At 36.7% G+C, this 24,374-nt stretch overlaps 2 protein-coding genes across 6 annotated transcripts in view; one reads left to right on the plus strand and one right to left on the minus strand.

Moving 5' to 3' along the window:
* Nucleotides 1–2,461: 2,461 nt before the first annotated feature.
* Nucleotides 2,462–9,456, plus strand: MLANA (melan-A). Its single transcript, XM_032674838.1, has 5 exons — nt 2,462–2,533; nt 3,424–3,522; nt 6,018–6,114; nt 8,195–8,296; nt 9,243–9,456. Exons 2-5 carry the CDS (start codon nt 3,449–3,451, stop codon nt 9,309–9,311), a joined length of 342 nt encoding a protein of 113 aa, XP_032530729.1. The 5' UTR covers nt 2,462–2,533; nt 3,424–3,448; the 3' UTR covers nt 9,312–9,456.
* Nucleotides 9,457–15,118: 5,662 nt separating this feature from the next.
* Nucleotides 15,119–24,374, minus strand: part of KIAA2026 (KIAA2026 ortholog) — a 56,958-nt gene continuing 47,702 nt past the window's right edge. For 4 of the 5 annotated variants that reach the window (XM_032674828.1, XM_032674829.1, XM_032674827.1 and 1 more), the window contains one exon: nt 19,804–24,012. In XM_032674828.1, the coding sequence (XP_032530719.1) occupies nt 20,384–24,012 (3,629 nt within the window). In that variant the 3' untranslated portion in view covers nt 19,804–20,383. Of the gene's footprint in view, nt 15,221–19,803; nt 24,013–24,374 lie in introns of those variants that run through there. The other variant, XR_004354383.1, reaches the window with a different exon arrangement.

A 24,374-nucleotide genomic window follows, 5' to 3' on the forward strand; every position in this document is an offset into this window, starting at 1 on the left:
AGTGCCAAGGTACTCACATTTCTTTGTTTTGTCTGCTGTAGGAAGCCTCAAATGCCAGAGAAAAATAATTATCAATTAAGGGAAATAAATTAATAAAAATCCCAAGATCTTCTCCTAGAAAGGTGGAATCACAATGTCAACAGCATAAAACCAACAGCTATTCTTTTTCAAAGGTCAAGCCTGTTATTTTCAGTTACACTAGAAGCATTCATTTCATTCCTATGATCAAGATTCGTCAGTGTCCTAGGTTTGCCACAAGTTCTGGCTTATCACAAAAAACCCAAAGTAACTTGGGATACTTGGAGGTTTCTCCATCCTCTTCTATCCTCTTCCATCCTCTTCTCCTGAAATGCTATCTTTGAAAAGGTAGCATTTGCCAATTCCAGTGACTTTACAGTGATGGATTTAGCAGCACTATTTCAGAGAACTAAGATTTTGTAAAAAAACTGAGATCAGAACCAGGATGTGGTGTTTCACCTTGTCATCCATCCAGTTCCTCAATAGCAGCATTCTGCATTTACATTCCAGATGGTGCCACAAATCATGACAAAGTCGTTATTTTTTTCCTTTTCTTGTTATACTATTAACAAGAGATTCATTCAGAACACAAAATATTCAAGCAGTTGACATTTTGCCCTACACATTGCTTGAGGCAAGGATGGGGCAAAGACTAGGACTGGTAATCACATGCATTTACTCTATGTCTCGATTCTCACAAGACCAAACAATGCCCTTCAGTTATCATCCTCTCCCAGTAATGAAGCTTTTCTTCAGGAAAAAATTATTTGATAAGGAGTTCTATGACATTTTTAGGGTGCATGAGGGCTCATATGTTGCTTGGGAACTTGATGGACTGTGATAGCATCCACTTACAGTTTTACACAGATGGGTATCTATAGAAACTTCCCTGCACCTCTTCTTCCTTTGAAACTCCAGTTGAGTTCATCTGGTATAATATAAAGCATTGAATGATTTGTACAAATTAGAGAGTTTATGTTCCTCAGTGTTCATTCTTCTTGTTCCCTTCATTTTCCCCTCCACAAAACCCATGTTGTTTAATGGGTCCAGCAAAACCAGCTAGATCTTTCTGGTGTTAATCACAGCATGGTTGAGGTTGGAAGGCACCTTTGGAGTTCATGTGGTCTAACCCTCTGCTCCAGCAGGGCTACCTGGAGCTGGTTGCTCATGACTGTGTCCAGACAGCTTTTGCGTATCGCCAGTGTGGGAGACCTAACAACCCTACAGGCAATCTGTGCCAGTGCTCAGTCACTCCCATAGAAAAAAAGTTTCCTGATGTTCAGAGCAGCTCCTGTGTTTCAGTCTGTGCTCATTGCCTCTGGTCCTGTCACTGAGCACCACGATGGAAAAACATCTAAAGACAGATCACATTTTTACCATGATTAAGCAAAACACATAAGCAGAAAAATGGTCTGACCTCCCACACCTGCACTAGCTAAGAATATCAATGTTAACACTTTTCATCTGATTTCCTAAGGAAATGGATGTTGGTTTCTCACACTGTCTTTTCTCTCCTATTTGCTTTTCAGTCTGTCAGCTGTTTTCACTACATTTAGAGCCAGGTACACAACTTCAAAGACAAGTGAAAACTTATTAAAAATTTTCAGTCCTTCAAACTTAAAAAATGTGTGGAAGGACAGAGAGGCTCAGATTAATGAATCACTAAGATGAATGACAAGCAGAACATGGTTCTTGTATCTTCTCTCTCTTTCGACAACATTTAAGACTGCTTGTCCATCACAGTACCCAGACCTCTGAATTAATCACAGACTGCCATTTCTTGCCTGGTCTTGTAAATGGAATTACCACAGTGTTATCACAGGCAATTCATACAAGTCCATAACAAAGGACTTGTATGGACTTGTATGAATTGCCTGTGCTAACACACAAAGGACTTGTATGGACTTGTATGAATTACAAGTCCTAACCCAGGCTTCGTTAGTTCTGCAACCCATGGGATAGACTCTCTTTTTGTTGCAGTATTTGCTTATTACTACAGAATTAAACTGCATTTGCCCAAATGTAAGACACTTCTGTCACAGTATAACATCATCCACCTATAAGTTTTTGTCCAAATATACTAGTTTGCACAGTGTTAAAATGATGCAAAAAGAATGCATACACAAAGCTATAGTAAAGACATGCAAAAATACCAGTCCTCTGTCACAGAATAATCAGCCCTAAATCAAAACATGTTTAAATTTAGAAATAGTCCACTCTAGGAGCTTGTAAAAAGGGAAGGTAAAAAGGTGCTGTACGTGTCTCAGAGGGTATGTAATAAATGAAGACATAACAGATTCTGCTGCTGCTTATTAAGAGAGAAGGACATAGAAGAAAATGAAAAGTTGTATCCTTGCCCCTTTCATGCTAATTAACGCATTCAGAAGCTGTACCGAAAGGAATTTAAACTCGTGATAGTCATAAGAAAACAGATCAAAGGAGAAAAAACCAGACCAAGTCAAGGAAAAGAAAGCTGCATATGCCTTTCAGTTAACAGAATAAAGGCCTGAAGGAGGTAAGATGTATACTTTTTTACTCTACACAAATATTTGTATATTTTTATTCTACACAAAATTTTCTGCTTTGCTTCAAAATTATGCTCTGGAAGAGGCTTGACTGTGTTTAATTGAACTTGCAGATATTTTCCTTCCCTGGCTAGAACTGTCTTCAGCAAAGTCATCGTGTTTTATACTTTACCTGTGTAAGGTACATAGATTGGCTGGATACTATCAAGTAGGATCTATTGTGCGCTTTAAACGACAGAAACAGGATTACTTGTGGATTTCTTCTTCACTGTATTTGATCAATTAGATTTTTAACTGTTCAGACAGCTTGAAGCTTGATGATTATCACCTTAAGAATGGGAGTTAAGGTTATAACATAAATTCCCTGCGCATCTGAGTTTAGATTGTGGGAGACATAAATTACTATTCTCATCTGAAAATCAACAGATCTCTGAGACTTTACAGTGATTGAAAACCTGTCCCCTGACTGTTTACAGGGAATAACAGAAATAAACAGCTACTTGTAAGGACAATATTAGTTTTTCTTCTCAATAGTTTTACTTGCCCAGGTAAATTGCCTTTCTTTCTGTATTCAAGATTGTACTTCAGAATTCTGCCATCACTTTGTACCTAAAAAGATGACATAAAATTCTTCTCTGCTGCAGTCAGGTGCAAATACCTTTATGTCACTGGAGATACTAAAACGTAGACTACAGTCTATACTTGAGTTTTGTCTTAAATTGGGACAGCTGCATATAGGTGTGGATCTACTTGATTCTGAAGATATCAGATTATCCTGCCTCCCTAAAATGCTTGCATTAAAACATAGAAGTTGATAATATTACACTTTAAAGATTACAAATTATTTATCATGCTGAGGCACTGTGTTTCTACCCTGTAGGTCTGAGCAGGACCAAGCTCACAAAATGGGCAGAAGAAATGACCATCCATATGGCAACTATTTCAGAGGGAGAGGACACACCTATTTTGCAGCAGAAGAGTAAGCATAAATCAAAACCTACCTTAGCCTGTAAGCTGGTGAAGAAATTGCATTGAAAGAAAAGCAGGAAATAGTATCAAAAAACCTCACCATTGTATATAGATGGAGTGCATTTTAACTATCGTGTAGTTGTCTCTAATGTTTGTCACTGCACAATCATTAAGAGCCCTCAATGATTAAGAAAAATCAGAATTGCAGAATTCAAGAATCTAGAGTTCAATCATATGAACACAAGTCATTGGTCTTTATAATTACCAGGTTTATTGAGGCTTATTTAGAATTTTCTTTTGAGGCTATTGCAAGGTGATCTGTACACTCAATTTATCTCTAGATCCACAAACCTCTCTTAGAAACCTGAAAGGGACATTGTCTCACCCTAAAGAACACAGCAAACCCCGAGAGAAACGGTAAAAAAAAAGGCAGATGAAGACATCAATGCCGTACGAATGTGACTCTCAGTAAACTGTTTCTGGATAAGAGTCCCCTTCAGCAGAACTAAGTCAAGCTAATACTGTTAGCTTCAGATTACAATAATATATTTTGGTCTTGGATTATTAGAAACACCATCCAACTGGTGATGTTTTAACACATTAAACAAATATCTCCAGTGTGCTTGGGATATCTGTAAGCAGAATGTGTTTCTGGTACTGGTTTATGGGCCCAGAAACTTAGTGACTTGTCCCACACACACATACTGCAAGATTTTTGTTCCTCCATGCCCTGGCAGAGAGAATAAACCAAGGGGAAGGCTCTCTCATCATCCATCCAAAGCAGCTTAGTTCTTCAAAAAAAAAAAAAAAGCTGGTTAGTCATGTCTCGGCACTTGAAACTAAGCACGCTCACCTCTAACTGCTGTGAATTCCAGTGGCTGCAATTGTAAGCAGTTTTTCTAGATATGTGAGGCAAAAGTGACTCTCTCCTTTTGGTACTAGAAGTAGTGTTCTAGATATAAGCCCAGATTCCTAAAAGCACAGCTGCAAATTTAACTGGAATTGCAAGAAATTGCACACACACTTTCCATACTAGCCTCTGAGTAGGTAGGGAAGGAGTTGGATGGCAAATACGTAGTCAAAAGCACCAGCTCCAGAAATTACATACTAGGGTCATACAGGCTAATGGATGGCTAAAACTACATACCATGTGAAAAGCAGAAAGCAGTCTCAAAATGTAGAGAGAGCAGCAGCTGCTTGGAGGGTCTCTCTAAGTTTTAATTGTGCTGGGGACAGTAACAAAACCAGCGGAGCCATCTCATAACTTTGAAGATCAGCTGCAACATGGCTGCACCAGAAAGCAAGTGAATGCTGTTAGCTGTGTTCTTGGGTTTAACGGGTCTCCAGCCCACACAAGGTCTTCAAAGGGCAGGAGCAACTTGCAAGATCCAGGTACTTGTGAAAAAGAAAATCCCTTTGTCTCCAAAGGGCTCATGTTTCAGACAGCGCACAGGCAATTCAGACAAAAAGGCAGCCTGTTGCACAAATCTATTTACATCTTCTTTCAGGCTTCTTAGGTCGTAGGAAACACTCCTTCATCAGACTTGGAGTCAGTGAAAATGATAGCAAATAGATATAAAAAGTCTCTGGTAAATCACATACCCCACTACTCAGTCCCTACTCATGCAAAAGCATGGTGGTAATTACTGCAGGGCAACTGGATAGTAGATATATGTTAGAATGGGTTTATCCAGATTCACAGAGTAATATTTTTCCCCATGCTTTTTTCCCTTTAACCATTTTGCATACTCTTCTGTTCCTGAACAGGGAAAGAAAAAAAAAAATGGGGAATGAATTCCATATGTCTTAGCAGGGAGATCATTAACACAGAAAAAAGGGGGTTTGTGACTAGGAAACTTGCAATTACTTTGTCAGCTTGCTTTCTGACAGTCAGCGGAATCATGCTGCTTCTCTGAAGTCCCCAGTGAGCAGTAGGAAGGATGTCACAGCACAGTTAGCTAAGTGTATTTTCCCTAAAATGACCCAGTGACACCAATACTGTGCCTAGCATGTCACGAAACAAGAACTAAATTCTTGCAGAGCTCTTAATGAATAAGGTTTTATAGTGTTTTATGTATCCAAAAAATCCTTCCATCACCAACAGTTGTTGCAATATGATGCAATAAGGATATATTTCCCCATACTTGCTGCCTAGATAAATTTAGCAAATAAACATGACCTGCATCTCTGCAGGTGTGGCATTTAATTTATTTCACATTCTCTCAGGCAGGTATCTTTTCAGAATCAGCAGCAGAGTATTATCTTCAAAGAAATGTATTTCTTACTTTTAAAATGATTAAGAACTTGGCAGAGAATTTAGCTAACTGCTAAATCTACAGAGACTTGCTGAAGTTACTGATACTGTGTCCATTTTCTGAGGTAAATTCTACGCCATGCCTTCCTCTGATGAAAGGGCACTGACATAAACTTGTGCTCTAATCTTTCATGCTCCCAGGAGAATACATCTAGTTGTGGTGTTATTATTTTGTTTTGCTCTCCCAACAGAGCTCTGGGCATTGGACTTTTCATTTTGGTGCTGGCAACTTTGCTTGCCTTTGGTTGCTGGTATTACAAAAGACGGAGTGGCTATAAAAGTCTGCGGGTAAGCATGGCAGCTCACTTTCTAGCATGCTGTTATTTTGACACGTATTACCTTTATTTGCAGGACATTAATGCAGAGAACATCGAATCTGTAACAGGACATCATCAGCTCAGGCAATATACATACACTGACAAACGTCACAGGCAAACCCACACAATATGAAACACAACCTGCCCTCAAGAACTTGCAAGTCAGACAAAGGGATAAGAGGAAGCAGAAGCAAAGGGACATGAAGCCAGCTGCCCAGCTTTACACAACACATCAGGGGAAAAGATTATCTGTAGGAAGCATTATATTTAATATTTACACAAAACCAAGACATGTTCAGTGTCCTTTCATTTAAATAAAAGTAACATATTCACTACTCATAAGATTTACCCCTAAATAAGGACAGATGTGCTTACAGTAAATCTAGGAAGCAGAAAATAAGAATAACTGTTACAAGTAACTTAAGTAAATAAGTTCACATAAAGATGACACATGATTCATCTCTATAAAACTTGACTTGCAGTTTTAAGATTTACAAAAAAGAGCGGGGCAGATTTGAGGTTTGTTTTCTAAACATTACTTTTAAAATATTTTACTTAATGTCTTCTAAGAAAATATTAAAAAAAAGGTACAATCCTCATAACAACTGTTGTTAGAAGTCTGAAAGCTTTATTTTTGAAGTTCTGCTCTCTCTCCTGTGGAAGGGAGGTCTTTTTTAATCCTTTAAAGTGAAAACTTGTGATTTAACTCTAGCCAGCAGCTAAGCTCCAAGCTTACTTACTTCCCCTTGCCACCCTGGTGAGGAGAATTGGAAAGAAAAGGTAAACATGGGTTAAGAAGGAACAGTTCAATAATTGAAACAAAATATAATTGTCATCTACTAATCTACTACTGATAATAATGAGAGAGAGAGCGAGAGCAATAAAACTCGAGAGGAACAAGTGTTGCACAACATAGCTTGTCACCACTCCCTGACTGACACCCATCTCGTTCCTTGGCAGCACTCAGCCCCTCCCAGTCAACTCCCTCATTTATATCCTGGGCATGGTGTTCTGTGGTGTGGAACAATCCTTTAGCCAGTACAGGTCAGGTGTCCCAGCCACGCTCCCTCCCAGTTTCTCATGTACCTAATGTGCACCTGATGTCAGTGCATGAGACAATGGAAACTTCTTGATTTACAGTAAGAGCTACTGAGCAACAACCAAATCATCATTGTGTTATCAGCATTATTCTCATAAGGAATCCAAAACACACAGCACTGTATCAGCTGTTAAGAAGAAAATGAACTCTACCCCAACTGGTACCCGCACCAGGCTTTATCCAAATTTTTGTTTTAGTATCTTCTAGTTATCCTAATATTTTGAAAAAGATATGACTGTTTGGGAGTTAAAAAACCTAGCATACCTCTCATTTAAGTCAGCAAATCCATTTCCTTCCTGTTTTCCATAACTCTGTCCCATTCCCCTTCCAGTTATCTATCCAATACTATCTGGCAAAATACATAAAACCTGAACTTTCATAGTGAGATGTTGCAAAAATGAAGGTAATACTCAAAAAACCCCTTCAAAAATCAAACCAAATGCCTGTTTTGTACATCATGGCAAAACCCACAATTTCCTTTTTAATTCCTTCTTATTGCTGACTGCCACTTTCTGGTTTTGAAAATTACATCTTTCTTAGGATTTTTTTGGCTAGGGGAGAACTAGTACAGAATGTGTACAAAAGAAATGTTGGAAAACAGAAAAGAAAAAGTTTGGAGATTAAAGAAAGAAATGAGTAGGATAAAAATGAGAAGGCATTTGGATACATAATAAGATGTCAGTTCCTGCAGTAGTCTTGGACCTAAAAAATGTGATGCTCATTTTTCTGGCAATGTAATTGGATAACACAGGAGAAAGACTACGTCTCAGCAGAGACAGCCAAAAGTGATAGGTAAATTGTCTCACTTGCTTACTTGCATTGTGTCTGGTCCTAATTCCAGATTCTAATACATACTGTAAATGTGCTATCAAATATTAAATGACGCATAATTTGCCCCAACTTCACAGTCTCTTCTTCCTTTCATGTTCCCCATGTTTCTTTATGATCACAGAGCAAAAGCTCTAGTGTGAGCACAGCACGAAACGTGGTAGGTGAGGGAGCAATACTGGACTGCAAAATGACTCTGCAGGACTACAGAAACTTTAATTCTGTGGTAAGTTGTAACTCAAGGTCTCATTTACTTAAACGTAGTAAGACATGGTGAGACAATATTGGTAAATGGGCAATTAATGATTTCTTCCTTGGGGTGTGCTCTCTAGATAGAGTCTTCAATGCCTCTACATCAACTTAGAAAGTACTATTTTGAACAAGTTTTACTGTGAAAAGGGTTTTTAAAATGTACTGTTTAGAATTCTTCTTTTAAAAATTCATTTAAAAATTCATTTCTTTCTTTTACATTTATTCTAAAGTTGTATGGTCATTATGCAATCTATTAGAATGATCTAACACCCGAATGCTGAAATATAATGAAAAATCCCCAAACATTTTCCAGCAGGTGTTCTGCCATTCTGACAAACAACAAATGGACTGTGTCTACTATTACTATACTCTGAAAAGCATTGTCAGGGAATGTTATAAAAATTCAAGGGTTTAGCTTATCTAATCATTATGGAGAGATGAACATTCAAACTTATAACTGTCAAAAAGTTAAACTGAGTGATAAGTATATGTTAAGTAATGGGTGTGTTTAAATGGCTTTAGAATAGGGAAAAGTCTAATTTATAATCAGTTTTAAATAAGCTGCTCAATTTTTTAACACTAGAAATAAGACAACATGCCTGCATCAAGATTCTTACAGAAAAGCTTCAATATTTATCCAAGTTACCAATATAAAAACACCCATATCTTAAAAAAAAAAAAAATCCTCCCTTTACAACACTGAAAAATCTTTCTTCAGACGAGCAGTTCCAATAAAATGAATCTGACGCAAAACCAGAAAACATACTAGCAAAAAAACAGACATAATGAATGAGCTTGGCTATTTTAAGTCACTGAACCACATCTAATACAGTGGTAAATAGCTTGCTGCATGTTTAATGTCATATTCTTGTACCTCAATTGGTTTTTTCAATCTCTCACACCCATTTTCCTTACCACAGGTACCTGATGCTCCACCAGCTTATGACAAAATTGCTGCAAATCAGTCACCACCACCTTATTCACCATGATAACATGAAATTTTAAACTCTTCATGCTCCCTCTTAATTTCCCGTACATGCTTAACTTTCTTATAGCTAAAATCATAGAAAAAAAGATATCACATGCTTTCATTAGCAGTTGCTGAAACCACTTAGTTACAGACCTGGTTTTTGAAATGCCTCAATAAATCTGAATTTGCTTTTGGTTTAAGGTTTTCATTTCTTGTAATCAGATTAATAATGCCCATGCTCTGGGCATCTTGAATCCTTCATAAATCTACCAAGTGTAAGTACATATTATTCAGTATAAATCAAGAGTAAAAAGCGCTGGCACCTTTATTTTCATCTTTCTCATTCAGTCTCCCTTCCTTTAAAAAAAATTATAAATAAACTATTCCTTGGAATGTGATGTACAAGAATCTGTCGCAAAATGAACAAACCCATTTGACTACTTATCCTGTTACAGACTGTTTTCCTTACCCACAGTTTTAAAATTAATTTCCAAAAAGCAACTATGTTTTACAATATGCTTTTACCTCACTTCACCTGTTTATGTACCTGAAATAAATTAATTCCTTATAAAACACAATCCAGGCAACCAAGAAAATACCGCTTAGAGATCACATTATTTCATACCGGTCAATGGATATAACAACATCACTTCTAGTTTTCTTCTGGCAGTCTTGTGAGAGAGCAAGAGAACTTGTAGATATAGAGCTTTACATATCATCTGTTTCTAATATGATGGAACAATATGAGAAAATGCACGAAAAACATGTTACCTGAAGAATACAGAAGACAACAGACTTCAAGATGTTAATTTTTCCAGCTTGTCAGAACACGAGCAGTAATAAAAACCAAAGAACTGTGATGCGCATATATTAGCTATATAGATTTGATAGTTATTTTTTACTTAGTCTTTTTGTTATTGCTTATTTGCTAGATTATTACTTAAGATGATATGCAGATCAACAAATTTATACACAAGGCCTGATATCTCACAGCAGGAGGCAGCTAAAACTGTACAACATTTGTTAAATTGAAAAGTAGTAACAAAAGAAAATTAATTTCATAAAGCAATTATTAACTGCTATTAGTAAAGAATCTGGCTCTTTGTCACCAAATATGCAAATATAAACACCTTAAAACAAAAAAAAAGTTTTAAACATAAGGCAGATTTACTTGCCTAACATAAACTCCATAGATGGTGATAAATAAGACACAGGTTTTTTTGAAATGTTTTTTAGATTACATGTTTCTATAGATTGTGTATAAATTTTATATTAGATATATGTTTTTATTATATCTAATATCTATATAGTATCTAATATATGGAGTTTATGTTACGCAAGTAAATCTGCTGTGTGTTTAAAGCTTTTTTTGTTTTAAGGTGCATATATAAGACATATATATATAAAAAATTATTTAATATATGTTTATATAGATTATATAAAATTGTTGGAAGGTAATAAGTATCCGTAATTCTAGTAAAAGGTTATATACATGGTTTTATAAATTTAGTTGATATATTTATTTAAAAACTTAAGAGAGATATTTTAACCCAAAGAGCTGTCTTACCTCTGTCATTTCCAATATATACCTTAAGGAAAAAAATTGTGGACTTGTTTAGTGACAGGAAGAAGAATACACAGGAAAACATACAGAATTCCAGCTTATAGCTAGTAATGTAGAACTAGCTACTAGAGATGTAGAACACAATGTCTAACTAATTTTTTTGCAGAACTGGTAAGCTCAAGCTTGAGGCTAATATCTTTAGCAACTCTGTGCTGTGGATCTCTCTACTCTAAGGCAGCATCCTTTCAAAAGACTGTGTAGTGCTACAGTGGAATAGAACTGACATACACATTCATAGTTGAGAAAAAAGTTAATTTCCATAGAGATTATATAATATAGAGAAGTAAAGTGCTTAGAGTTCAAAAAGCTTTACTTGATCCCACGCATTTTTAGTAGTGTCAGCTGTTGCAAAAGCTCACAAGAAAGTTAACACTGACAAAGTAGAAATATTAATGTATTTCCAGAACTACACAAAGTCAAATTGTTAAAACTGCTCAGCAGCCAGAGCTAGAACTATTACACTTTGACATGAATTTATAGATACTTAAAAGATATATAAGCCCTATTCTGGTTTTCAGAAAAGTTCTCCCCTTTTTAATCCCGGTGAAAGCAGTATTCTTTCTTAATAGACACAGTTAGTAGTGATCTCAGATTTTAATTGTATGAAAATAAGAGCATGAAATAGAGGTTCACAGAGCACTATATTATATAGGTGGAAACTTCATCACTGAACACCACTGCAAATTTCATTTTTCAAATCTGACTCTATACCCAATGATGGTACACTGCAGTGTCTGGCTGCTGATCCATTAACTAAACACCAATACAAGACAGGTCAGAATGTGAAAGCAAGAGACCTGCAGTTGCCAAAGCTCCATGTTGCAAGAACTGGCTATTTTACATATTGTCTGTATTACACTCAATAACACTACACTTTACCAAACACAAGTTAAAACCTTCTAGGAAGCCTGTTCCCTTAAAGAGAAATGCACAGAAATGTCTCAACAACCACACATGGAGAATGTGGCATAGAGTTTTCAAATTTCAAGGGAAGTTTTTCACATTACATAGTTATATGACCCCAGAATAACAACTACTTACAAAAACTTATATTCATAATTTATCTGGTATGGTCATTATTTAACAGGGAAGGTGTAAAAGTCAAATACCTTCTGCTCCTCTTCTTTTTACCCTCTTTGCAATCAGGCCAAAATCAGATGCCTTGTATTACAACTAGAAGTCTGAACAAAGATGATATTTGTGCTTTATTTTCTCCCATCAGAAAAAGCTAATGAAAAAATTCATGGGCATTTTGAGTTTTCCCCCAGGATGGTGACAAAGACAGGTGGCTGATCAGCTGGAGAATGAAGCTCTGCTTGCTACTGGTCTGCATTAAACTGCTTCCATCAGACTAGTAGATGTACTGTTATGAAAGCTTTTCTGTACATGATGATGTTAGCAACTTTACAGCTATGCATGCAACCCTTATAAAGATGCAATGAACACTTTCAAAATGAGGCCTCTCATGAACACAGCGTGTTTTGATCAGATTGCTGTATTATAGTGGTACTAGCAGTTGTATTGTCTTATGTTTGGATTCTTGGTATGGTCTTACTTTCTAATGCAGTTACAAGCCCCAGTGTAGCCTTCAAAGATTCCAGAATATTGGTCAGCCATGCCAGACATTGCACAAAAGTAAAATGCAGCAGGTCCTGATGAATTCAATCCTTCTGGCATCCTGAACCATACAGCAAACACCGAGCCATGAGCCAGAAGGGTATATTTCACATATGTCAGAGAGCTATGAAAAAAGAATGTACCAAGAACTTTCCACAGGAAGCTCTTACTTTATTTTAGAGTCTCACCAGTCCAGTGTAACAGGAATGGCATTTGCAGCTGGTTAGTAGATAGTCCAGTGACATTCATCTCAGCAATCTCCTTCAGCCTAACTCCTGCTGTAGCTGGGGATGTATGTATATTATCTTGGCTTAAGCACTGTATTAGTATTAGCCATACTGCTTGTCATTTTTCAGTAAAATATAACATTGCCAGACTATTTTGATTCATGTTTATGTCTAATATTGGTAAAATATCAATTACTTTGTTGGTGTACATCTCTGTGTTCATGTGACATAAGAGTACACTTTCTGGCCTTTAAAAATCAAACGAGTTGAGTTCAAATCAGTATAAGACAGAGTGATGGCCTAACATAAATACTATGGTCTTTCAATACTAATTCTGTAAGGTCTTTCCAACTCTGCTAACTTCCATTTCTGGATGTGAGAAATGGATGGCTCTGCTGCATGTTTGCCATGTTCTCTGCTTACACAGCTGCCTTCCTTCCACCTGGTTCTTTTTTAATTTACATTACCATCCACTGCATTCTTGTAGCTATTAGGGAAAAGATCTGACTCATTTTTGTTGAAAAGCATCTTCTAAGAAAAAGGTCTAATCTTCCAAGTTCTATCAATTTGTCCTTTCCCACTTACTTTGGCAGAAGTAATTGATTTTAATTTCTGCACACCATCACATATACCCCAACCATCTCATTGCTCCTGACACTGGAGCGAAAAGCTGCCCTTTTTAGATACCGTTCAGTGCTGGATTTGCTTGTGCAGTTGTTTTCAGGAGGAATTTTAGGATTGTCATCTGGTAAACATATTCAGAAAAAACCTGGAACTGCTTCAGGATTTGCAGAAAAACAACAAAATCGTATAGTAAGTGATATAATAATATAATATTCCCTGACCATTAATCACCTGTAGAGGAATCCTTGCAAAGATTAGAAGGTATTAGATGCCTGCCTATTACTCCTATTTTAATATCTCCAGAAAACCCGTCCTGAACATTTTTGGTATTGACCCAGATTTAATAAGACTGTCTTTCTTACATTTTTAAGTCTCGGAATATGCAGTCCACATAATGTACACTTCTTAGATTTTGGCCTCACCAACAGGAAGGACAACAATGATATTTCTGTCAACTCCTCATTCAAAACTTCTGCTGTTTAGCAGGATTCTGTTTAGCTGTTTAGCTTCTCCAACAACCTCTTAAACCGGAGAAGCAATTTTATGCTTTTATGTCATTTTTTCTTCTACTCTGCTTCTCTGAATTACTGCTCACCTTTCTCCAGTACCTGATTCTTTGGCTGCAAAATCTGCTCTTTCATGTCACAGACAAACTCAGGCTGAGTTCACAAAATTCTCCTGGAATTACTTTTAGATGATGTGTGTACATACTGGGGAAAACTAACTCATATTTGTTTATTTCTTGTTCTTTCCACTAAGCATTCTCTGCTGGCCACTACAGTGAGACAAATGCCCAGTTTAAGGTGCAGCTCATACAATGACTGGACTGCTGTAATGAAATGCATCGCTGGCATTTCATGTGCCAAAGAAGCTCACTTTCAATATGGGCTGGTTTATAACAAAAGATTATGCTTTTGCATCAATTTCTTAGGCCATGGAAGGAGTAAAATACTTCCAGACAGGCCTCTCCCTGTCTGTCTCATCAAAACCTTTTTGTTTTTCTGAGATCACTTTGCAGAAAAGCACTCTAGAGGCAAGAACAATATTTTGAAGGCAGCGTGTAGATAGAATACTGGCCAGACAAGCCTCAAACTACTGTAATTTTAGTATCTGTGTGTTGCTAATATGAATTGACAAGGGTTTTTATAAATAGATGTAAGCAATTCCTTCTTCTCAGTAATTGATTATCATAGTAAAAATACCTGCTTTTTATACTGTGTAAATCGAATCCATCATAATTCCACTCTTTATTACAAGGAAGATGCCCTGTGGCTACATAGTAATACCCTGTCACTAATCCCTCTTTGATATTTTACTTCACTGCTGCATGTGATTCAAAAAAAGTGAAGAATGATTCTACAAATAACAGCACATTATCTGGACGGATCTCAACGTATATGCTGGTACCAGGTGCTGATGACCTATTGCCAGCCAAAGTAGTCTGATTTTATGCTTGTGTATTTACTAGATGGAATCAATATGAGTAATTAAAGAAGAGTATTGTCTTCTTTTTATACATCGATACTGACAAGCAAAGTTCTAAAGACTGAAGACAATCACAAAAATCACAGTTGTTTCTTTACTATCTTGCTTTCCCATGCTATTTAATTTTTATAAATGCTATCTGTCGATGCCCCTCACATTCTTGAAAACAATTAAATTTTCTAAATAATTTTTTCTTCTTTGTAAAAAGCAAAAATAGGGGAAAATAAAGCAGTAATCTAGTTGTCTAACCTTTAGTAATGGATGGGACGTTGGAAGGAGTTCAGGGGACCAAGGATTCTATTCCCAATTCCTCCATGTTGTTATGAGAACTCAGTACTTCATTCCTTTCATCTGCAAAAGGTGGAAAATCATATTTATGCATATTTTAATAGACCTTCTGTGTAACAAACATAATTTCAAGAAATACTATAAGTAATTAGTTACATTTCCTTTACACTGCTTTTACATACCATTTTCATTTAACATGTTTAGTTCAGATGAGATTGTAGTAAAAGATACTGTAAGAACTTTCTGAAGAACTTCTGGAATAATCACATATGAAACAACGAAGTGTCCTGGTTACCAAGTTTACGCCAGACATCCAGGTCTATTGACCAGACAATTCCATATTTTGAGAAATGAAGAAAATACATGTCTATCAAGATCTTAAAGTTTGTTTTTATGTCACTGTGGTTTCAAGGAAAATATATTAAAATAACAATGTTCTGTATCACATTTATAAAGTGGTCTCTTCAACAACTAAAAAATCTTTATCTGGATGTCAATGTGTATAAAATGACCATGCACCTAATATACAGACCTAACCTTGCATTCTATGCATAAAAATAATGAGAATTAAAAAAACATCATCAAAATAATTAAGCTTGTCCTTTTACATTTTCAAGAGAACTAAACCAAACAAAAACAGGAACTGGAAGTGTCAGACTTGCACTAGTTTCAATAGCCTGGTTTAAAGACCATGTCTTTACAGCCATGATATTCTGCAAGTGGTATAGTTTTATAGGATGAAATGAATTTGATACTGATGTGTATTTGGTTTAAAATTAATATTTCTATGAAAAAGTTAGTACAAGGCTAAATAATAGTCAGAAACCAACCTGCAAACATTGAAATAATCATGAGACACATAAACACACCGCTGAATAGATTCAGTGCTTTTAGAACATGCACTCTTCTGATCCCACAAAGACACAGTAAAACTGAAAAAGGCACATACAACAATGACAGCAACTAATTACTTCCATATAGGAAATAACTGAATTCACTATTTCTCTTTATTCTAGAGAAGAAACAACCAACATGGCAAAGGTCTACATAGGCCACATGGAAAAATGACTAAACAGCAAAGGCTTATTGCATCTTACAATATAAATATTATTTGCATCAAATGAAACTAGCAGGTACCAGGTTCTGAAACCAAAAAGGAAATTTATTTACAAATTCTTTAGCACTGGGTGCTGTGGATGGTAACAGTTTGTTTGCATGCTTTCAAAAATTCTAGAAAGGATTGGTCCATTTAATCAAGAGAAATATATTGAAAGCTATTAAACTGAAGAAAAACACAGCTGCATGAGGAAGACTCTGGCTCGCAGATTAGTGGATACTAGAAGATTATTCAGGCCTGTTATTGTGCTCTTTTGGAATGCTGCTGTTGACTGCCTCAAGAGACGTGATGGACCTAAAGTCTGATGTGGCATTACTAATCTTACTTTGAGTCAGTTAACTCTCTTCAGGTGCAGCTTACAGTCAATGGGCTACATGAGTTTAAGTCCTTTTGAGCACCTCTGGCTGTTCTTTTTAAAGGAAAGAGTTTCATCATAACAAACACTTGTGCTTTAATAAAAATGATTAATTAATTTAAAACCATTTTGGGCAATTGAAATTCTGCACTACCACAAAATAGAAGGAAAACCAACTATGAAACTAACTCTGTGGTAAGGCTATGGATGCCCTTCAAATGCTAGCTTTTAGTAATTTTCTGACCTACTCCCATGAGACAAATTATTTTCTCTTCACTTATCAGGAGAATTTATGCTTTCCTTTTCACATTGTACCTTTTGCTATGTCACATAGTGAATCAGAATGGGTTTGAATGACTTGACAGTAACACACTTGGTTTGAACAGATAGATACTTTTATAACAAATAATACATGCGAAATTTAACTGTTCCTAGTGTGGTAGAGGCAGAATCCCTAGGAGAAAATGGCAGCTCACAGATGTGGGTTTGAACAGTGAAGCAAAATAAGGGTAATTTTCTACTCAGAGCGAACCAAAATTATTGTGCAGAACACGTTAATTTAGGTAAATATAAAGCATATAATTCAAAATATTCAAAGTAATTTATAAATCCAAAGTTTTAGTGTATGAATAGCTGTATATAATATCAGTAGGGATCTAAAAGTAAGGCATTTTACAAGCACTGAAAAGTTGAACACCTTTTGTTAAAAGGCTGATTTATATATCTGTTTTTATGTGTAACTAAATGTCTTTTAAAATTCAAGTAAAGATGCAGGTAGTTCTGCTTTTTCATTGTGTCTGTGAATATAATCCACTTGTTCACAGTTCTTTTTGTGCTATAAGTAGCACGATACATTTGGTAGAGAGTAAAAGGTACATAGCAAAGTGTCAATGTTTATTTACTTGCATTTGAAAGAAAACCTTAACTCTGACTGACATTTATATTATTGGAGAACAGTGTTGGGGATAGGAATTTTATTCGCAAAAATTAATAAAATTTGGTTTTACATAATGACTGATGCAAGCCCATTACATAGCAGTATCAAGTCCTTCTCCAATAGGACTTGGAATCTGAACACATGCCTAGTAGAGAATAAAAGTCCATGAAACTCTAATTAAACTGACTCAAACTTTTCATGTTGTAAAGTACATGTCTTCCAAATTATACAATATTTATAAAAAGTATAGAATATTATCATATTAATTCAGAAAATTTCTTGGAAATCATACAGGCAAGTTACTTGAGTCCTGAGTTTTTCAGTTCAGCTTTTCTAACTTCTCTCTTTATTAGAATCAATTATAGCATAAATCTTTCCACTACATCAGCACACAGAAAAATGTCATGCAAGATTTTTTTCTCTCATCAAGAATATCTGCAACAGCAGAACCTAGTCTTGAGCTTTTCAAATAGCGTAGATATTCACTCTACAACAAACCTAAATGAACAAAAAAAAAAAAAAGGAAAGAACAGTCATTGCAACAAAATAGAAAAATCTAAGAAAGTGAGTCCCATGGTTCCACCAGTGAAATGGAAATAAAATGAGCTCCTGGTATATATGGTTTTAGAGTATGTGAAATGAAGAAACTGCCACTCTCTGCCATCTTCCTCTGTTGGAAAAGTCACTGCAGCATTCAACTGTAATATGCAGTCGGATTTAAAAATTCTTAATACTGTGAACTCTGATGGACAGACATACTTACTGCTAGGTGTTTTCAAAATCCATTACAAAATGCCTTTAATGAGAAGTAGCAAAGGTGTAGCAGGTAGCCTTTCCTAAAATTTAAACAAACCTTCTTTAATCCCAAAACTGACAGCTTCCATCTGTCCCAGCCCTGAGATAAGATGGAAAGATGCAATTTCCCAATGCAATTTTTTAAGTTAGTGCAAAAAGAAAGGTCCCTATGGAAGGCACAAGCCTTTCTTCCCCCCACTTTCCCAAAACTCTAGCAAACTAGCTACCAGGCTACTTTTCAGAACAATACAAAGGGCAGCCGACACAGAGCGAGTAAACTGTGGTCCTATTCTTCAACTCAATATCCAAACTTCCAAACTAGTATAGCAAAAGGGGAAGGGAAGTAGAAAATTCAAAAGGATGAAGAGCAAAGGCTGAAGCTTCATCTTGTTGAAACTCAGTCTAAGAATTCTGCTATATGCAGATATGTAAGCTTTTATCCCCTTTGAAGTCATAGCTATTAGAAAGGCAATTATCATTTTTAAATTCTTCTGAAATCTTCCCTTCTAGTTTCTAAAAAATACCAAACAAACTCTACAAAAAAATCAATACATACAAATATAGCAATTCTAAAATCATCCATAAAGTAAGATGGGCACCCTTTTGTTATATGCAAAATCTCAAAAGATACCTAAAAACTTATCTACACGAGCACTGCAGCAGGCAGCTGTGAACTCAGCAGATCTGCAGAAAATAACCCAAAGGTTTTATCAGATCAAAAGCTGAATCTAAGTCAACAAATACTGAATACACTGCATAAAAAAGGAAGGTTTCTGTAACATATTATTATCCCCAAAGCACTAATAAAGCTTCCTTTAATATTATGTGACGCTTTAGTCCTATCCTTCCAGATAGACCAATTATAAGCTAAAGAAAAACATACAGATCTAGAAAGTATGACTGGTGAAAAAAAATGGGTCATTTGTTATGGGTAGATAGAAGACTAACAAGTCATCTTGTTACAGTCATCAGGCATATGGAAATGCATATAAGGCTGTAAAAAAGAGAATAACAAACTGTTCAACAGATCTATGAGCTTTAAGACAAAACATGTTAGTCCTTAACAGCAACCAGTGTGACTTAGACTGGTGTCTGAAAAGCCACTTGTAGCCTTACCACATCACTGGAGTTATTTAGGCACTATAACCAAACATTTATTAAGAACGGATGAAGTATGGCTTATCCAGCCCTGCATCACGAGGATCAACAAAAAGGCCTTCCTTCCAACTCCTGCTAAATCATGTGAAATGTAAAAGCAGAGAAAAGCAAAAGAGGTTAAATAATTTCATTCTACCACACACCAAAAGAAAGATGTGTGTATACACACACACATACATATATATACACATATATATACGTATACATATATATATATATGTATGTATGTATGTATTCTGCCACGGTGTAACAGATACACATATTTTTAACTATTGCCAACACAAAGCAGTAAAGCAACTTGATTTATTATATGCAGATTCTTCTGCAGTTGCTAAACAGTACACTGGTCCAAAGTTACTAAAATACTTAAAAAACTATACACTATGTAAACCAAACATAAATAAGACAGCATAGTTCTTTGTACATATTGTTTAGTATGGACTGTTAGGAATTCAGGAATATGTACAATTCTACTCTATAGATTGCATTTTTACAATGCATAAATATTTTCCTTAAAGAAACAGATCAAAAATAAATTTGACAAATAAAAGAAGACATATACTGTCAAAAACACACTGGTAAACAGTCCATAATATAAGATGGAACATGTGCAAAAGGTGAGATTTCTCCAAACTGTTTAATGAACTCATTGGTCATTTCTGACCTTTTTACTAAAGAACTCTCTGAAAACTTCCGACAAACTAAAATTTTTCTTCCTCTTAATCCCCAGAGGTGAACAGGAAAGAACTGCAACCTTAAGTAATGCTGAGTAAATCAACTGGTTGTAAGAAATTATCCAATAGTTATAACTTCCAAAGTCTGAGGAATGCCCCAAAATTTCAAAGTGGCTCATTTGCAGTAAATTCAGGATGCAGCTTTGTCAGGTTTATCAAGGCAAGATGACTGAGATGCAGGGAAGACAGTGGTAGGATTTCTGCTTGTGGACACAACAACAGGAGGCAGCAATGAAGACAGAGGAGAAACTTTTGGTGCTGGAGTATTTAGAGCATTCAAAATGGCTCCCTCTGGACTGACCAACAGTTTTTTGATAGAAGTGTCTAAGCGAAACACTGAAGTGTTGCTTGGCAAATGAGAATTCGGAGGATGAACAGCAGAAACAACAGAAGATGTAGCTACAACATTAATAGGAGATTTTGTCACTGAAGACACAGACAGTGTTACCCCGGACAGTGGAGTACATGAGCTAGATGGAGTACTAAATATCTGGGGCGTTGCATGTACGATGGGTAAAGCATCTGCGGCACCAAAAGAGTTCATAATTTTCGTGGAGCTTTTCAAAGGATGTTTTGATATTTGACAACTTAATGAATTACTTGGTGCTAAGATGATTTTTGAGGTTATTGGATTAACAATTGGTATACCTTGAGCTTCTTGACCATGGTTAACAGTTAAAGGAGTCTGTTTCGTATTACGGGAGAGAAGAAGAACGTGGCTGCCAGCTCCAAGGCCTTGCAGTGGAACAACAAAACGAGTACCGTTAATCATTATCTGAGTTCCAGGTGCCAAAGGCATACAGGTGTTAATGACTATTTTCTGTTGAATGCAAGATTCATTCAACTGACCTCCTCCGGTTTTGCTTGTTACAGCTGGTGAAGCTGAAGACATCTGAGCAGTAGAAGCACAAGTGTAATCATGACTTTGTTTCTCTGTACTGAGAGGCACCTGCTGGCATTGTAGGGTAGAGGAACTGGGAAAGCTAACGACTTTACCTGTATTTGGTGACAGAGAGGGCAACACACTCTGAGGTTTGTGAATACCTGTGTGACTTGACATACCAGCTGAAGTTCCTGATGACTGAAACTGAGGCAGTGTGGGCAACTGGTTTTTTGATACTAGAAGAGGAGCTGGAACTGTTGCTAACTGAGGAACTGTACGTAACACCTTTTGGGGGGTGGCTGCAGATCCAGGCAAGCTAATGAATGGAAATTGCAAAGCAGATGCTAAGTTTTGAGGAGATACTGTTGGTTGTGTGGTTGAAATCAGCACAGATGAAGCAAGATGTCCTGTTTTCACAGTTGATATACCCATATTTCCAATATTTGATGTACAAAGTCGATTACCCAGAACTGGCCTTATTCTTGAGGGATCATTGCCACCAGTCAAGACAGTGGACCGTGTCCCAGAAGAAGTCCCACTTGGTGCTACTGAAACAGATTCTACACATGCATGTGCCATTGTTACTGTAAAGGCATTTTCAGCTTTTGTTGCAACACATACAGATTCATTAGCTGACACAGCAAAAGCTGGAGCAGGAACCACAGTACTGCTACTTGTCAAAGACAGCGCCAAGCCAATGCTTTTTTTGTCTTCTCCTTTAGAAATGGTAGAGTGCAATATATTAACTGGTGGGGTCTCCTGTGCATTGCCTTTAGTATTTACAATGGTCTGACCTATATTTAGTCCAATTTTTACATCTTTTACTTGAGCAATAGTTGGTGATGAATTTATTCTTATTGGTGCTCCTATCGTAGATGGGATCAAAACCAAATGTGGTTTCTCTGTGGTATTAACAAAGGTTTTGGTTAGGGAAGAAGGAAGGTTCTGTCTCAATGACTCTGCAACTAGATTGGTGGTTGATGGGCCACTGGCAATTTGTGTGTTAACAAAAACCAGTTTCTGAGCATTAACAGCAGTGGATGCTGGAGAGGGTATAATACTGACTCCTGATGCTCCAGAGGGAGATAAAACTGGTGAATTTGTAACTAATGTAAATTTCTGGACTGGAGTACCACTGACTAAATCCCCACTTGTTGCTGAATTAGACTCAGACTGTATAACAGAATTTTTTTTGGTTTTAGTATCCCCTTGATGCTGTACAGAAGAATTTGGAGTTACGACAGCGTTATTTTGTCCAGTGCTAGTCACACTAACAGGACTGTTTGGAGTTGTGGGCATCACATTGCTAGCTAATGAAATGGAAGATAAAGGAGAGGACACACAGCAGGAGTTCTCCATTACTTGACCTGAAGTGTCCCCAACAGGAGGCTGCTGTAGTGTGAATTTGATATTTTTCTCCATTGCCTGGGTAAAATCAGCTGGGAAAGCTGGAATGTTAACAGAAGAAGCTGTTGAGGGGGCAAATCCAGAAAGAGATGATTGTCCAATATGTGGGAAACCAGATGTGGCTGTTGCTAGAGATGGAAAAGTAGAGTATGATAATGCTGTGGTTTTTGGTACAAGAAAGGCCTGAAGTTGAGAAGTGTAAGTGAAAACTGAACTAGAAGATGAACTACTAGGTGAAATCTGGTCTGGGTTTGTTTGCACTTTAACAATGCCTGTGTTTCCGCCTCGTGTTGTGACCAGAATAGATTGTGATTCTCTTACACATACAGTCTTCAACTCTTGCCTAGTTTCACAGGAGTCAGTTGGCTGCTGCGATGCAAGACTATGACAGGCAGAATCAGTGTTCGCAGACCCACTTAATGCTGTTGCTGGTATCAAGGACTGGCTAGCTGTGGAAGGAGTAGATGAAGTCAAAGACACAGGGAATGTAGCAGTCAAAACTGTAGTCTTCATTTTGTCAGTTTCAGTTTGGTTCACCTTAATTTTTGATGACAGTAAGTTACCTGCTGAAGTTACGTCAGGCAATGATAGTGTATTGTTCATGGGACCAGACACTTGTGACGAGTGGGTAATATTCTTGCTAAAAATTGTAGTAGGTGACTGAGTGGTAGTATTTGCAGAGCCTGTCACCAGAACAGGTGTTAAAGAAACACTGATATTTGACACTTTTGGTAAAGATGTACAGTGCAGCTCAGATGATTTCTGTTGTAGTGGCTGAACGTCCTTGGACACAATTTTTCCTTCCTGCTGCTGAAGAAGAAAATTCTTAGGTAAAATAAGAACTTGTTGCATGACTTTTTCTCCAGTTTTAGGGTCAGTCACAGTTTGCATTTGAATTTTCACTGAGTTATTATGAAGGTCTATTGGTACACAATGGCCATTTGGCATTTTGTATACCATTTGTAAGGGAGTCTTTGAACTGGCCTGGCAGGGCAATGCTGGTTTGATCACTGATGATTCCAAAGGTGGTAAAACTGACTTTTCAGAAGTTGATACATTTATGCCTGGGGGAGGCGATGGTTGATTTGTTAAGGTCACTTTGTTCCCAGTATTCTTGGCAAGCAAGGCCTGGATGGGTTTGGTCCCTTTCAGAAAGTTTGATACTGATGTTGTAGGATCTGTCAAGGAAAACAACTCTAAACTTGATTCTTCAAATTGTTTTAGCTCAGTTAAACAACTATCTGGCTGCAGGCTACTTTCTGAACTCTGGACTACAGTCTCAACAGTGCTCAGTTTAGCTTTCTTCCTTGGTGAGAGCTCATTAGTGCTTTGATCCAGACAACTATTTTGCTTGAACTGTCGTTTAATGCATTTGGGCAGTGTCTTCTGGATTTCTTTAGAAGCTGATTCTTTTTTCAGAATTCTGTTTTTTCCTGCAGGTAAATTCATCTCTAATAGTTTCATTTCATCTGCAAGGATATTAAAACAGAAACTGCATTTTACATGTTTGAAACCGAAACAATTTTATAGTGTCTACCTAAAGGCAATATTTGCAAGAGCACATGGAAGGAAATGTCTGCTTCTTTAGGGGAATCTGGTCAAGGATCTTTTTCAATGAAAAAAGGGGGTAATAAGGAAAGGAGGAAGCAATAAACAAAAACAGTTCAGGAACTGAAACCTGATCAGCAATGGGAGACAGTGAGGAAAACCAAACCTGGTCATTCACATTAATTGTTAATGGCATGTGAGAATGTAAGAATGTTTATTCCAGCAAGGTTATTTTGAAGGGAAAAAGGGAGAAGCCAGGAAAAAAGATATACACAGACACAGA

The sequence above is a fragment of the Chiroxiphia lanceolata genome, chromosome Z, assembly GCF_009829145.1.
Source record: "Chiroxiphia lanceolata isolate bChiLan1 chromosome Z, bChiLan1.pri, whole genome shotgun sequence".
In the NCBI taxonomy this organism is placed as follows: domain Eukaryota; kingdom Metazoa; phylum Chordata; class Aves; order Passeriformes; family Pipridae; genus Chiroxiphia; species Chiroxiphia lanceolata.